Source organism: Myotis myotis, unplaced genomic scaffold (genome assembly GCF_014108235.1).
Source record: "Myotis myotis isolate mMyoMyo1 unplaced genomic scaffold, mMyoMyo1.p scaffold_m19_p_6, whole genome shotgun sequence".
Lineage (NCBI taxonomy): Eukaryota > Metazoa > Chordata > Mammalia > Chiroptera > Vespertilionidae > Myotis > Myotis myotis.
The window spans coordinates 68,632,747-68,645,686 of NW_023416368.1; the positions used below are offsets into that span (position 1 = coordinate 68,632,747).

The 12,940-nt window shown below is 43.1% G+C and overlaps 1 protein-coding gene and 1 non-coding gene across 16 annotated transcripts in view; one reads left to right on the forward strand and one right to left on the reverse strand.

The window, feature by feature from the left end:
- The window catches only part of PALLD (palladin, cytoskeletal associated protein), a 407,453-nt gene that overhangs the window by 365,109 nt on the left and 29,404 nt on the right, over positions 1 to 12,940 (forward strand). For 11 of the 15 annotated variants that reach the window (XM_036315085.1, XM_036315088.1, XM_036315090.1 and 8 more), the window contains 3 exons: positions 8,136 to 8,271; positions 11,633 to 11,731; positions 12,454 to 12,504. In XM_036315085.1, coding sequence (XP_036170978.1) covers positions 8,136 to 8,271; positions 11,633 to 11,731; positions 12,454 to 12,504 — 286 coding nt within the window. The other 4 variants (XM_036315087.1, XM_036315092.1, XM_036315098.1 and 1 more) reach the window with 3 other exon arrangements.
- Positions 3,551 to 3,657, reverse strand: LOC118659370. The gene has a single exon (XR_004968506.1). It is a non-coding gene; the product is annotated as a U6 spliceosomal RNA (small nuclear RNA).

A 12,940-nucleotide genomic window follows, 5' to 3' on the forward strand; every position in this document is an offset into this window, starting at 1 on the left:
GTCTCAACTCCTCCTGTTGAATCCCTACTCCAGAGTCTGCCAGAATCCCAATATTGCTCAGAGAGAAAAGAAGGAAACTCTACTACAGAATATAAATGAGAAGACCTTAGGATGCTGGCTATTTCCATCTGTGTGGAAACATTTTCCTTTCTGGGCTGCACTAGCGCCGCCTTAGAAAGTATTGCTGTGTTTGACTTTGACAGGGCGTGTCAAGGCGCTTTGGTTAGCAGTGTCTTGTTTTGTCAGGCACCTTCTAAATGTTGATTACATGAACTCAAAATCTGGCTTCTTCTCAAATCTTTATTGGAAAAAGTTCAGTCAAATGAATACATAAATAAGTGAAATAAAGGAGAGGTCTGTGTGGTAATGATGTGATAATGGGCTTCTACTGAAAGTTGAGTCAGAGGGATTGCCTGAGAAAACCTTTCTCTTTCTCCCCTGCTTCTCTGAGCTAGGAAATGAAGCATTATCTTGATACAAAGACACTAACTGCCCGCTTCAAGAAGCGGGTGTTGGCTGCATGACACTTTATCCTCTCTTGTAAGACGAAATGGTACCAAATCTTGCTTCCTAGGAAGATAAATACTATATAAATAATTTACTACTCCTCATGTAGGACTTTAAAGAGTAGTCTATCAAAGGCACTGGGTGGTCATGCCTTTTCCTAAATAGAAACAGTGGTTTTATTCTGATCTTGGACTTTGAAATTATCTGAAGAAGATAAAAACCTTAAGAGGTTTTAAGATCTTAACCTCAAGTAACAGAAGCATTTGCTTCTTATCAGCCTGTATCGCAGTGACTCGTTTTATAGAGTCAACGTATTTTATACTTGCCTCCACTAGAGTCCAGTAGCTCCTGCCTTTTCTTTTAAGTTAATGGAGAAGTCATGCTGGTTTTGTGCCTGTACAAAACTGTCCCCAGAGATAGTTAGGTGCTGGGACACCGAAGACAAGTGGCAATGCCAGGCAGCAGATGTTTAGCTCTGTCCCAGCCCAGCAAGCCATCGTTATATGGCTGTCCTCTGTCTTCTAGAGACGTTCCTGTTGCTAAGTCACACGCTTGGATTCTTTCTTTGGGTTTGAGACATGTAACTTGTAGAACTTATTTTCCTCTGGCATAAAGTGAGGAACATTTTTTTCCTCGCTTGCATTCTGAATGAAAAACAAAAAGGTAGCTCTTTATTCATGATAATAAGCCACATCATTTGCCAAAGACCGTGTTCCTTTTGGGGCTGCCACAACTAACTGGCATCCGTGAACTTGGAGGAACTGCCAGACTCTTGTGAGATGAACCTTTTCAATTACTTTCATTCATATGTCATTGGTTACTCGTGGCCATTGTGACAGCAAATTCAGTGTCATTTGTGTTATTTCTCTAACTCAGGGGTAGGGAACCTTTTTCCTGCCAAGGGCCATTTGGATACGTATAACATCATTTGTGGGCCGTACAAAATTATCAACTTAAAAATTACTCTGCTATATTTGGTCAAACATTTAATTAACTCACCTCTAATGCCTTGGCAGGGCCAGACCGAATGATTTCTCAGGCCTTATGTGGCCCTCGGGCCAGACATTGCCCACCCTTGCGTCTAGTTGGATGATTCTGGCGTATGTGTCAAGTTGTAGTAAATAGATTGATGACACATCTCAGTGAAGTAGAAATACATTAGTTTGTGTGTGTGTGTGTGTGTGTGTGTGTGTGTGTGTGTGTTTTGGCCTGCCTTGTTTTACCAAAATTTTTATAAATTTCAGATACCTGTTTTCTGACTCAATTGCATACCAGCTGTTTTAGTCTGTCTGCATGTTTACCATTGTCCTTGTTAAAGAATAGGTTGGTTATTTACTAACTTTCTAAATGGTCTGTGGAGATGAGGTTCTGTTTCTCAAAAGTCTGGGTAGCAGAGGTCGAGGCGGGGGACACAGGCCATGGCTGCCCGTGATCACCACAGTCAGGAAGACAAACAAGAGCGAGCAGCCTGGCAGCAGCGGCAGTCAGTCGCTGGTTGACTGTGGTTTGGGGAGCTTCGGCACCAGGGGTTCCTCTGGTGCCTTTCTTCAGGCTGCCACAGTCCTCCGCGAGGTTCCCGGGGTCACCAGCAGAGGAAACAGCGCCCTCCTTTAAGCTGCGATACCCGCGAATGTTAAGGTGACTGGGTCTCAGGTGCAGGCAGTGAGGAGAACACGCCTTAGAAAGAAATGTTTGCACTTTTATAAAAGGAATGTCTTCCATTCCCCTCACAAATGCGGACAGGTTTACAGTTCCCATTGCTGTAACCCCGTTCTTCTACTCAACCTGGCCCATCAGCCCTGAGAGCGGGTGGAATCCCGAGGACTTGGGAATGGCGCCCGGAGGCAGTGCCGCAGCCCTATCTGTGCTGGTCTCTGAGCAGCTGCACCACCCTCAAGGGGAACCGTATCAGATCCAGCCCGAGAACCCATTGGCACTGTGGTTTTTGCCCACCTTAGCATTCTTGGCATCTGTTCTCACAGAGGGGTGCCCCATAACCAAAGTGCTGCACTACTGCATATTCTTCGTTGCCTCTCCTAGAAGTAGGTCTTTGGTTTGAAACATTACCCCATGTTTGTCAAGAATAAAAGCAGGTCTCAGTAAGAGCCTTTATACAGATGTATTGAGAGCCTTTATTCTGCAGGCACTCGGCCCTTTATAGACATGATCTCACTGTCCCTCTCCCTCCCTCCCCACCCCACCCCCCTCCGTGTATAAGAAACAGGTAGGTGGGAACACTGTCCTTATTCAAGGTGACAGGCACCAAGAGGTGAGGAGATTTCCCAGGGTGCTAGAATAAACTTAAGCAAGGAGGGGAGTCATTAGATCTAATGACTTGCCCCAGTTTATCTCTAAAACATCTGATGTCTGTTATTTCTTAATGAAAGAAAACTGCTACAGACCAACAAAGCAAAATTGCCCAAGTCTCAAGAGAAAGTTCGAAAACAGATGCAAATGCACTTTAGTTTTCAAGTCAAGACAGTGGTTGGATAGTAACTAGTAGAAAAGACAAAAGCTGCATTGGACTCTGCAGACATGACACCGGGATCTTGTCCTTCTGTTCTGCAGGAGACTGGTGGGCGGGGGCCGCGTCATGCCCCATTAGAGGCTGAGGCTGAGAGGGTTGGGGGCTACCCCAGGGCCTTGTCATTGGGCTCATTTCGGTCCTAACAGTATGCCGTAGAGGAATCTACACAAAGTTGTAACCAACCCTGGGCAAGTATGTCCCAGCAAATTAGCAGGAGCGGTCTCGGGGTCCGCTGTGACTAGTGACAATTCTGCTGAAATGTCTGCTCAGAATGAGACCTGTTCTGTCCTGGATGGCTCTATATGGAGTTATGTGGGGTTAACAAATAGGCATAGCACACGCAGGTGTGTGTTTATTCTTTAGAGAACCCAAAAGAGGATGTGAAGAGAAGCTAATATTAGTATAAATTGATCTATTTTCCTTAATTAAGCATGAGCTTCAGGTACTCACTGTACTCTAATCACTTTGGCTTTAGATATACAAAAACTCAGTTTGTGTATTCTGGGCTTTTTTTTAAAAAATATGGAACGCTTCACAAATTTGCGTGTCATCCTTCCGCAGGGGCCATGCAAATCTTCTCTGTATCATTCCAATTTTAGTATATGTGCTGCCAAAGCGAGCACGATTTGGGGCTCTTTCATATATTAATTGACATATTACTTTCTTAAACATGAGGGATAACGAAGTGCCAACATGTTAATGATTTTGCTCACTCTGGAACTGTTGTGAAATTTCGTTGCCATTAGATAATCACTGACTATGAGAGGACTCTATTAGTAGTTTAAAAAGTTCTCCAGACAGGTTCATGACCTCTTAAATCAGTGCTGTACTCTGGAGATTTGAGTTCCTGAAATAACACTGACCGAGTTGACCTAGACTAGTATATCAAGGGGAGGATGCTCTTAAGATTATTCAGTAGCCAAGGTGGGGGGGGGGGGGGCAGGAGGGGGATCTTCTGGGATTTGGTGGTGGCTGAATCTGGAAGAGTTGACCTCCCAGATGCTTGCATCTGTGCTTGAGAGGTTTCTGCCCCACCCCCGCCACATGGGTGTTATTTGTAAACGTAAGTGACTTACTGCTGAAGCCAGAGTAAACAGTGCTGCTTTCTGCACAGTGGGGCTGAGCGTGTGAACGACTAACGGCTGTCGTGTGGGAGGCTTGGATGGACTGTGTAAAGGTTGAGGTTTGCTTCTGGGTAAGGGTTTTGTGAAGGTGCTGCTTTGGGTAACGGTTTTCTTGGAATAAGCATTTTACTTGTAATTGCACAAATCATCTTTGTCACCACGCATTATTTCCTGATGAGCTGTTGCTCTTCATTTACCAAAAGTAGGTGCCATCTAGGGGAACAAGCCACAGCCATTTTAATTACCCTGAACTCCAACACAGAGTTAGCTTTATAGGAAAACAACCCGTTCACCAAAACTTTGCCTCAAAAACTTACAACTACTTTTCTTTCCTGGGGCCTCCCCCTTCCAAATCCTCCATTTTGGTTCTTAACCCAAACTTTATATACTAACCCCTTAACTCTGTACTCACTCAGTTTTTAACAGTTTCTAAGTATTTCCTGAAGTGCATTAGTCCAAATGAGATACTCTTGGGGGGGGGGGGGCTCCATATTAAAACAAGTATGAGAAATGCTGTAACCTGTGCCTGTACCTCTGTCCCCAAGGCTCACAACGCCCTGTCAACCTGCCAGGCTCATTCTGGCCGAGGACCTTTGCACTGCCCCGCTCTCCCATAGGCCCTCACACAGGTGGCACCGTCCTATCACCTGGGCCTCAGCTGTAGTGTCAGCTGCTCAGAACTGGGATTAACCTCACTGTCTAGTCATCTCCTCACACTCCCGTCACTTCACAGCACTGACCACCTCCTGGTATGTCCCTCCTTCCATCCTTCCTTCCCTCCCTCCCTTCCTCTACTTCCTTTCCCTCTCCCCCCTCCCCCCCCCACCACAGTAGAAGTTTTGTAAGTATAGTGACTTAAGTTTTGTTCAGCATTGTATTCCTAGAGCAAAGCTGAGCCCTGAAAAGTCCATCAGTAAAGGTTATTTCCACAGTTTTGGAGACTCTAGCCCAGGGTTCTTGGCATCTTTTTTTTACCTCCTTCCCCTCTTTCATTCCATTTCCCTCGGCCAATCTCGTCTCTGGGGTTCACTTCCATGCTGGCTAGTTTCTGTAAGCTATGCATCACCTCATGCAATTTCCCCAATAATGCTATGAGACTCATGCATTTAAAAATCTTCCATTTGCTTCATTCATTTCAGTGTTAATTGCTCAGAATCAAGAAAATACATGTACCTTGAATTTCTGTAAGTAAGGGAAAATAATGTCTTTAAAAATAGGGGGAAACGGAGATGAAGTAGATGCCCTTCGAATGCTGGTCATCTTCCTGTGCTTAGGGAGCCGGCTTGTTAAAGAAGAAATACAGAATGATCGGGGTTTGTATTTGGATCTGAAGTTATAAGGCACCGAGCGGCAGGAGTGTCCTCCTGCCGAAGTGACTGTGCCTGCACGTGCCGTCCCGGAGCGGTGGTCCCCAGGTGCTTAGGTCCCCTGAGAGGCAAGTGCACTGAGAGACGCTTTTGAAGCGACAGGACTTATTCAGTAGTAAATAGACGGGTGTTTACTCATTCAGGAGAGCTGCGGCTGTCTTTTAAAAACACAGTGCCCTGCCTCTCTTGTTCAGGGCTCCGTCCTGGCCTCGAGAGCCCTCCTCTTGCCCCTTCCATGCTCATCTGTGAGAGAACACAGCTCTCGGCATGTCTGCCTGCAGACACACGGCAAGACTCCTGTCATCGCGGCTGCTCGCCGGCACACAGTTGTGCAACCGGCTTATGGTGTCAGGTACAAATGAATGACGGGAACCTGTGTGTTCCCAATAAAGCTGGTGTACAATGAGCGCCCTGTCTTTAGGACCAGCTTGCAGGTGCCTTCAGAACCTAGCTTTTCTAGTTCTCAGATGCAAGGTTGTCGTCAGAAGAACTTTATTTCCAAGACTGAGTAACGTTTTTACTTGTTCTGAACCTGACTTGTTATGTGTGGTTTGGTGTCCCACGGCTCTGGCACAAACGTTCTTGCCTGAGGAGGGAACACAGAGAGAGGTCGGAAGTGGAGATGGAGACACAGGGCATCCATGCACTCACTCCACCAGTGTGCTTTGGAGGCCTGCTATTTGACAGGCACTGTGATTAACAAAGGAGGCATGTGGGAGAGCGGCACACAGGACATGTAATGCTCACGTGTGCTAAGGGTTATGAAGAAAACAAACATGGTGCAATAATTAATGGGGTTGACTTAGGGCCCTCCATTCCGAGGAGACGTTAGGCTGGTGACATTACCCCAAGAAAAAGGGTAAGGAAGAGAGGCTCTGGGCTTAGGAAAGTAGGCAAACTATATAGATTTTTGTTAAATGGTTGCAAATCATAATTCCTACGGCCCTTGCTATTAATATGCCCCAAATTCATTGCCCAGCTCCTTAAAAATCAAGACCCATTCCCAGGGAGCAGTTTAAAGTTTGACTAACCACTTTGATATTACTAACACAGGATATCACAATATTTTATTTCTTTGTGTTGTTGTTTTTTTAAAACCAATGTCTAACATCATCCTATTTGAACTTCAGGGGCAAATGACTAGAAAGGAAGGACCTGGAAAAGCTATCAGAATGTTTCCATTGTAGGTAACAGAAGACTCAACTACCAGATTAAATGCATAAGGTTTATTGTTTAACATAACAAGTGGGGTCAGGCAGTTCCGTGGTAGGTGAACACAGTGTCCCCCAACAATCGGGGACGCAGGCTCTTTCGAAGCTGTCGTCATTGGCACGCGGGCTCTCCCTTGGTGGTCACGAAGTGGATGCGGCCGTTTGGAACGTTACACTTTGGACACAGTGATAGAAGAGGAACATTTCTTCCTATGTGTTTCTTTTCAGAGATGGGGAGTTTTTAACTGGGGCACCGCACCCCTCTCTCCCACCTCTATTCCCCTATCTCATTGGCTAGGGCGCTACCACAGACCTCTGGCTCCTTACTGTCCAGAGGATTGAGACCACTCAAACTGACATAGATTAATCACCCCTGGGGTTGGAGAGGGGTGGGGACCACCTTTCCCAAGCGCACTGAAGGATAAACACCCAACAAAATCAGAGGGAGCTCAGCCAGAAAACAAGGGGGAGTGGACAGGAGGAGAGAATGGCTGTTGGGAAGACCAGGTGCAGGCCCTCAGGAGGCAATGGGACAGGTATGCCATTTCTCCTTCATCTTTACCCTCAGCCTTGTGAGGGAAAGTAGGAGAAATAGGAGGGAAATTGCTTAAGGCACCAACGAAAGTGGATTCCACACGCACCAAGCACCAAGGCCCTGGCTCCCGTGGCTCAGGGTCCTGTCACTTATCTTGGAGAGAAAGGCTCTGGCATGTCACCTATCCTGAGAGGAGGTTGAGGAGGCCTGGGATGCACCTAGCACAGCAGGCCCTGCAGACCTTCCAGGTCCTCTAGGAGAGAACATCTTCCCTAATCAAGGTAGGACAGACGGAAAGGTAACACACTTAGTATCTGCTTAGCGTGGGCTAAGTACTGTTGTTGAATCCATTCATTTCAGAGAATCGGAAGGACTGAATTAATGAAAGTATGAAAGAAAAATATGTTCTCTTTCAAATCATCTCAACAGTCAGTTGTATACATTTTTATTCCTGCTCATAAGAAACGTTAAGAAACTGGCTCAAAGTCACAAACTTAATACAAGACAAAGCCAGATTTTAAGCCTAGGTCTGATTATAAATCACATCCTATTTTCCCTTCACCTGGCTGCCTCCTTAGAGCTAGAACGCAGGCCTTCGCTGTCCTTGGCATTTATCTAACCACCGAGGCACACTCCCCTAAGATGTCTGAACTTCCTCTGAAAACGGGTTCCAATTACTGTTACCTGAACACCGAATCCAGCTTTCATGGTTCTTTCCAAAATTAGTTAGAATAGATGTAGCGTAAAAACAAGAGTGGGAAGAAACACAATGACATGTGTACCCTTTCTTGCTAGACTTGAATGTTCAACTCGGGTTGATATGCCTGACAAAGGACTATACCGCCTTGTGCTTCTGCCCTGCAGGGGATTTCCAAAGAAGGCCAGCAGGACTGCTCGAATAGCCTCTGATGAGGAGATCCAGGGCACCAAGGACGCTGTCATTCAGGACCTGGAACGAAAACTGCGCTTCAAGGAGGACCTACTAAACAACGGCCAGCCGGTATGGAGAGACCGGGGGCCTGGGCTTGGAACACACGCTCCCCACATCAGAGAGCTCTTCCCTGGCTTCACTAAGACTTAGGTTCTTAAGATTTGTCCACAAACCTGATTTTATTGCCTTTGGATCTCTACATTCCTCTGAGTATAATGACTTGAATCCGGGGAAAAGGAGACAGTGGCTTCTTTCTGTTATTCCATAAACTATTGTTGGAGTCAGGATCGCAAGTTGGAGATAAAGGAAGAAGGGCTGATTTTAAGGTCTGGGGTAGAATAAATGCAGAACTGTGATGTTAAAAGAAAAAATAACAAACCTCTGGGAGGGGCAGGGGTGGGGAGGGAGGGAGAAGGTGTGCTTTGGAGCAATCTGTCTACACCAAAGCAGCAAATTAGAATTCAAGTACCAAAAGGAGAATTGGGATTCTATGGCATGTACCGATGCTACACAAAAAAATACCTTTACTAAGGAAATCATTGCTGGCGTCCAGTTCTATTCCACTAGACGATCACTATTGACTGAATAATCTGAAAGAGTAAGGCTGTTTCAGTCTTGTTCTGGTTTGTCAGAGCAAGACAACTAGATAGACTCAAGAAAAAAATAATTATGTTTGAAAGCTGCAGAATTGTAGAGTAGATAAAGCTTTCTCCATTGGACTTAAATGTTTCCTCATCAGTTGTTTGTTTTTTATGTTTTTTACTGACCCTTTTCTCATCACATCAGAATATTTTAAGGGGACAGGAAAAGCAAGTCTATCAGTAAGATTTCCCCAATGAAGGAAAGGAGCCTTTGTGTGGCTTTATTATGGAATTAGCACCAGAAAATGTGCTTGGCTCTTAAGTACAAGAGAAAAAGGGCCTTTGTATAAAGTCTCCCTCTCAGACACCTTTTTCAGAATAGAAATCTCACGGTGCTAATTATGTTTTCTAGAAATTTTAATTATAAAGCATTGATAACTAAAAATGTGAGAACAGACCCTGTTTGAACAGAAAGGTAGGGAACAAAGGTGCTGATTTTAACTAGTAGGGCATCCTGATCCTGGTTCAGGAAGACTAAGATCCTCATGAGATCTTGTGTTAGTTACTCATCTCACTGAGAACAGACTTTGACAGAGGGAAATGCTTCTCCCTGAAATGACTGTGTGTGTCCGTGCACATACTCGGGACGTCTGCTCTGGCTCTGTCAATGGAAGCCTTTGAAAGGTTAAAACAAGTGCTTATGGGAACTTTTTCAGGCCAGGTAAGGGATGGCATCTCTCCAGTTTGTTTCTTTTTCCTTTCTGGCTGTTTAAATATTCTTTATGGACTAAAATTCTCTTGGTTAAAGTAAGACTTCTATAAGATATTATAGCATACTATATAAATTATATGTATATAGTATTTTTATTTGTCATATTTCACTGGGATATATACAGAATGACATCACAATAAGGGCCATAGATTTCCATATTGAAGAGTTTAAAAGGACAAGGAAAGTAAGGCTTCCACTTTTAGGAAATAGGACCCTCAAGCAACTTTTCCCTAATGTTACATATTATTGTTACTTCTTTTTGGCTTCCAAAGATAGGGCTTGTATATCCACATGGCATAGTGCAGTGATGGCGAACCTATGACACGTGTGTCAGAGGTGACACACGAACTCATTTTTTTGGTTGATTTTTCTTTGTTAAATGGCATTTAAATATATAAAATAAATATCAAAAATATAAGTCTTTGTTTTACTATGGTTGCAAAGATCAAAAAATTTCTATATGTGACACAGCACCAGAGTTAAGTTAGGGTTTTTCAAAATGCTGACACGCCGAGCTCAAAAGGTTCGCCATCACTGGCATAGTGCTTAGAAACAAAACTGTGAAGCAAATTTGGCTTCTAATGATGCAAGTGCATTCAGGTGAAGGACTATGTGTCAAATTGATGTCTTTGTTTATGAGGAACAGAGTGGGAAATTATTCCAGTCCTCTCTCTGCTGCTGATGCAGTTTTCCATGAAACTTTAGGAAGACTTTTAAGGGAGCAGAATTCATTGATTTTTATTTACTTATTTTTTTAGAATCATGAGAAAAATAGCCCTAGCCAGTTTGTCTCAGTGGATAGAGCGTCGGCCTGGGGACTGAAGGGTCCCCGGTTCGATTCCGGTCAAGGGCACCTGCCTGGATTGCAGACTTGATCCCAGTAGGGGGCATGCAAGAGGCAACCGATCAATGATTCTCATCATTGATGTTTCTATCTCTCTCTCTCCCTTTCCCTTCCTCTCTGAAACCAATAAAAAAATTTTTTTAAAAAAAGAAACATGAGAAAATTTACATAATAACATATTGATTGGGCTGAGACACTCCGTGCACCAAACACCTACTTCTGCCTCTTCTTGTCCTCTGCCCTTCTTGGCTAAATGAAATAATTTGAACTTCAGGGCTGCTTGTCATTTGGCACTTGACTTGTTTCAATTCCCGGCTTCAGTTGGGCGTGGAACCAGTGATTACTGGAAATTATAAATTTACCCCACATATTTTCCTGATTAGAGAGCGTTTCCAATAGAATTTGCATCCATATTCAGAAGTTTAGAAGTTTATCTAAAATAATTTCTGTACTATATTTTAGATCCTGCCTTACTAATTCTTCTTTATTTTCAGTCAAACAGTTGCTTGTAAAATGCCCCTGATGGGGAAATGGTCTCTTAAATTTCATCCCAGACCTGTAATTCTAAGGCATTTTCAACCCACCACTCAAGAGCAGGAATCAGCCCAACAGACAGAATAATCCAAAAGTGCTGGCTGCTAGTGCAAAAACATGACTACTTTCATTTCTTGATAGGCAAGCAGTTTTCCTCTGAGCAGAATCATGAATTGTGGGTAGTCGCATTAGGAAATATCTTTCATAGTCTGTCTGCTAACTCAGCCATGTGCAGTCACTCTTTGTGGATTATTCTATTTGCCTCCATTCCCCCTATGTTACACAACAACCTAGAAAAATGCTCTCAGAGGTGAGACGCCATCACTGCCCACTAGCCTAAATGTTTATCGTTAAGAATAGGTTTGGGACACACATTTTCTGTGTGGTTTCTGCCTTGTTGCTTCTTTTACTCACCTTGAATTTGTGTTCAATCAGTTGGTGGCTTGAAAGGTTAGTTAGCCCATGTCCCAACACTGGATGAGGCCCTAAGGAGCAGAAGGGAGGGGGGACTGTGAAAGTCAGGACAACTAAAGCCAGGGGAGGAAACAGATGCCTTTTGCACACAGGGATCTATAGGTGGAGATATAGTTACAGAAAACAGCAAAACTCGTTTGTGTGGGGGTTTTCATTCTTTTTCGTGAGGTGGTATACAACTGTGACTTTCCTAATGTTGCATTTTTTATGATTTACTCTGTTTAGAGGTTAACGTATGAAGAAAGAATGGCCCGTCGATTACTAGGTGCTGACAGTGCGACTGTCTTTAACGTTCAGGAGCCAGAGGAAGAAACGGCTAATCAGGTACTGTGTTCCTCTGGGCTTCTTAGAAAACTGACAGTTTCTGTGTCTCCTCTCCCCTAGTCTTTATGGACACTATTCTTGGTATTGACTCTGTGGAAAGTATAGGGCAGGTCAAAGAAAAGCATTATTTTATTTGTATTTACTGAGCACATACTATATGCCAGACATTGTGTTAATGATGCATAGAATTATTTCAGTCAGTGTCTGTTCTTTTTACCTTCTTGTTGATCAGTTTATTCTCCTTTCAAGTATCTTTCTGTTTTTCCTGACCTGTGCTTTCATGCAAAATAATTGTGTGTGGAGAGTAACTTATTTTCCTTGAAATTGTTTGAAATATCTAATGACTATTTCCAATCACATTTTTAATATTTAGTCAAAATAGCCACGTACAGAAAAACTGTATCTTTATTTTCCTTCACTTATATAATTATAAATCACTGATCAACAGAAAACCTAAAATGTTCTCCTGTTACCACCAAAAAAAGTCATTGATATAAGCCATTGTTTTTCATCTCCACTGCTTCTGTTTCCAGATGTAGTCTCCATATTAAAGTTTTAAAAATCAAGTAAACTCTTTCTTGTGTCTGTAGAGAAATGAATCTGAAAGATTTTCCTGTGTTAAATATAGCTACTGCAAAAATCTCCCTTAAAAAAAAACTAAAACTCTTGCTAGGTTATTATTTCTATTATTAGTCTTCACCTCTTTTTTTCTGCCATTACAGGAAATTGGGTCTCCTCATGCTTCTATAGGGAGTCCTCTGGATGGTCAAAAGGTTAAGCTTTTCACCTTTCTTCTCTTTCTAGTCTTTCACTCTATCTAGTTTCTTGTGTGCTTCCTTGTTTAATGCCATGTATGAATCATAAATACTATGACAGTGTCTATTTTCATTTAATGCCAGATGAACAAAATTAGTGCAACGTGATTTTTCTTGTCATTTATTACAAATTTGAATTTGATTGTCATTAGTGGATACTCTGAACTTTAAACTGTGAAAAGTTTCTCATCGTTATACCTTTCTAGGAAAAAGTACTAACTCTTAAATGGATTAATTTGATAGTAATTAGACAGAACAACTTATATGTTTTTTTAAATATATTTTTATTGATTTCAGAGAGGAAAGGAAAGGGAGAGAAAGATAAAAAAAATCAATGATGAAACAGAATCATTGATCAGCTGCCTCGTGTATGCCCCCTACTGGGGGGTTCAAG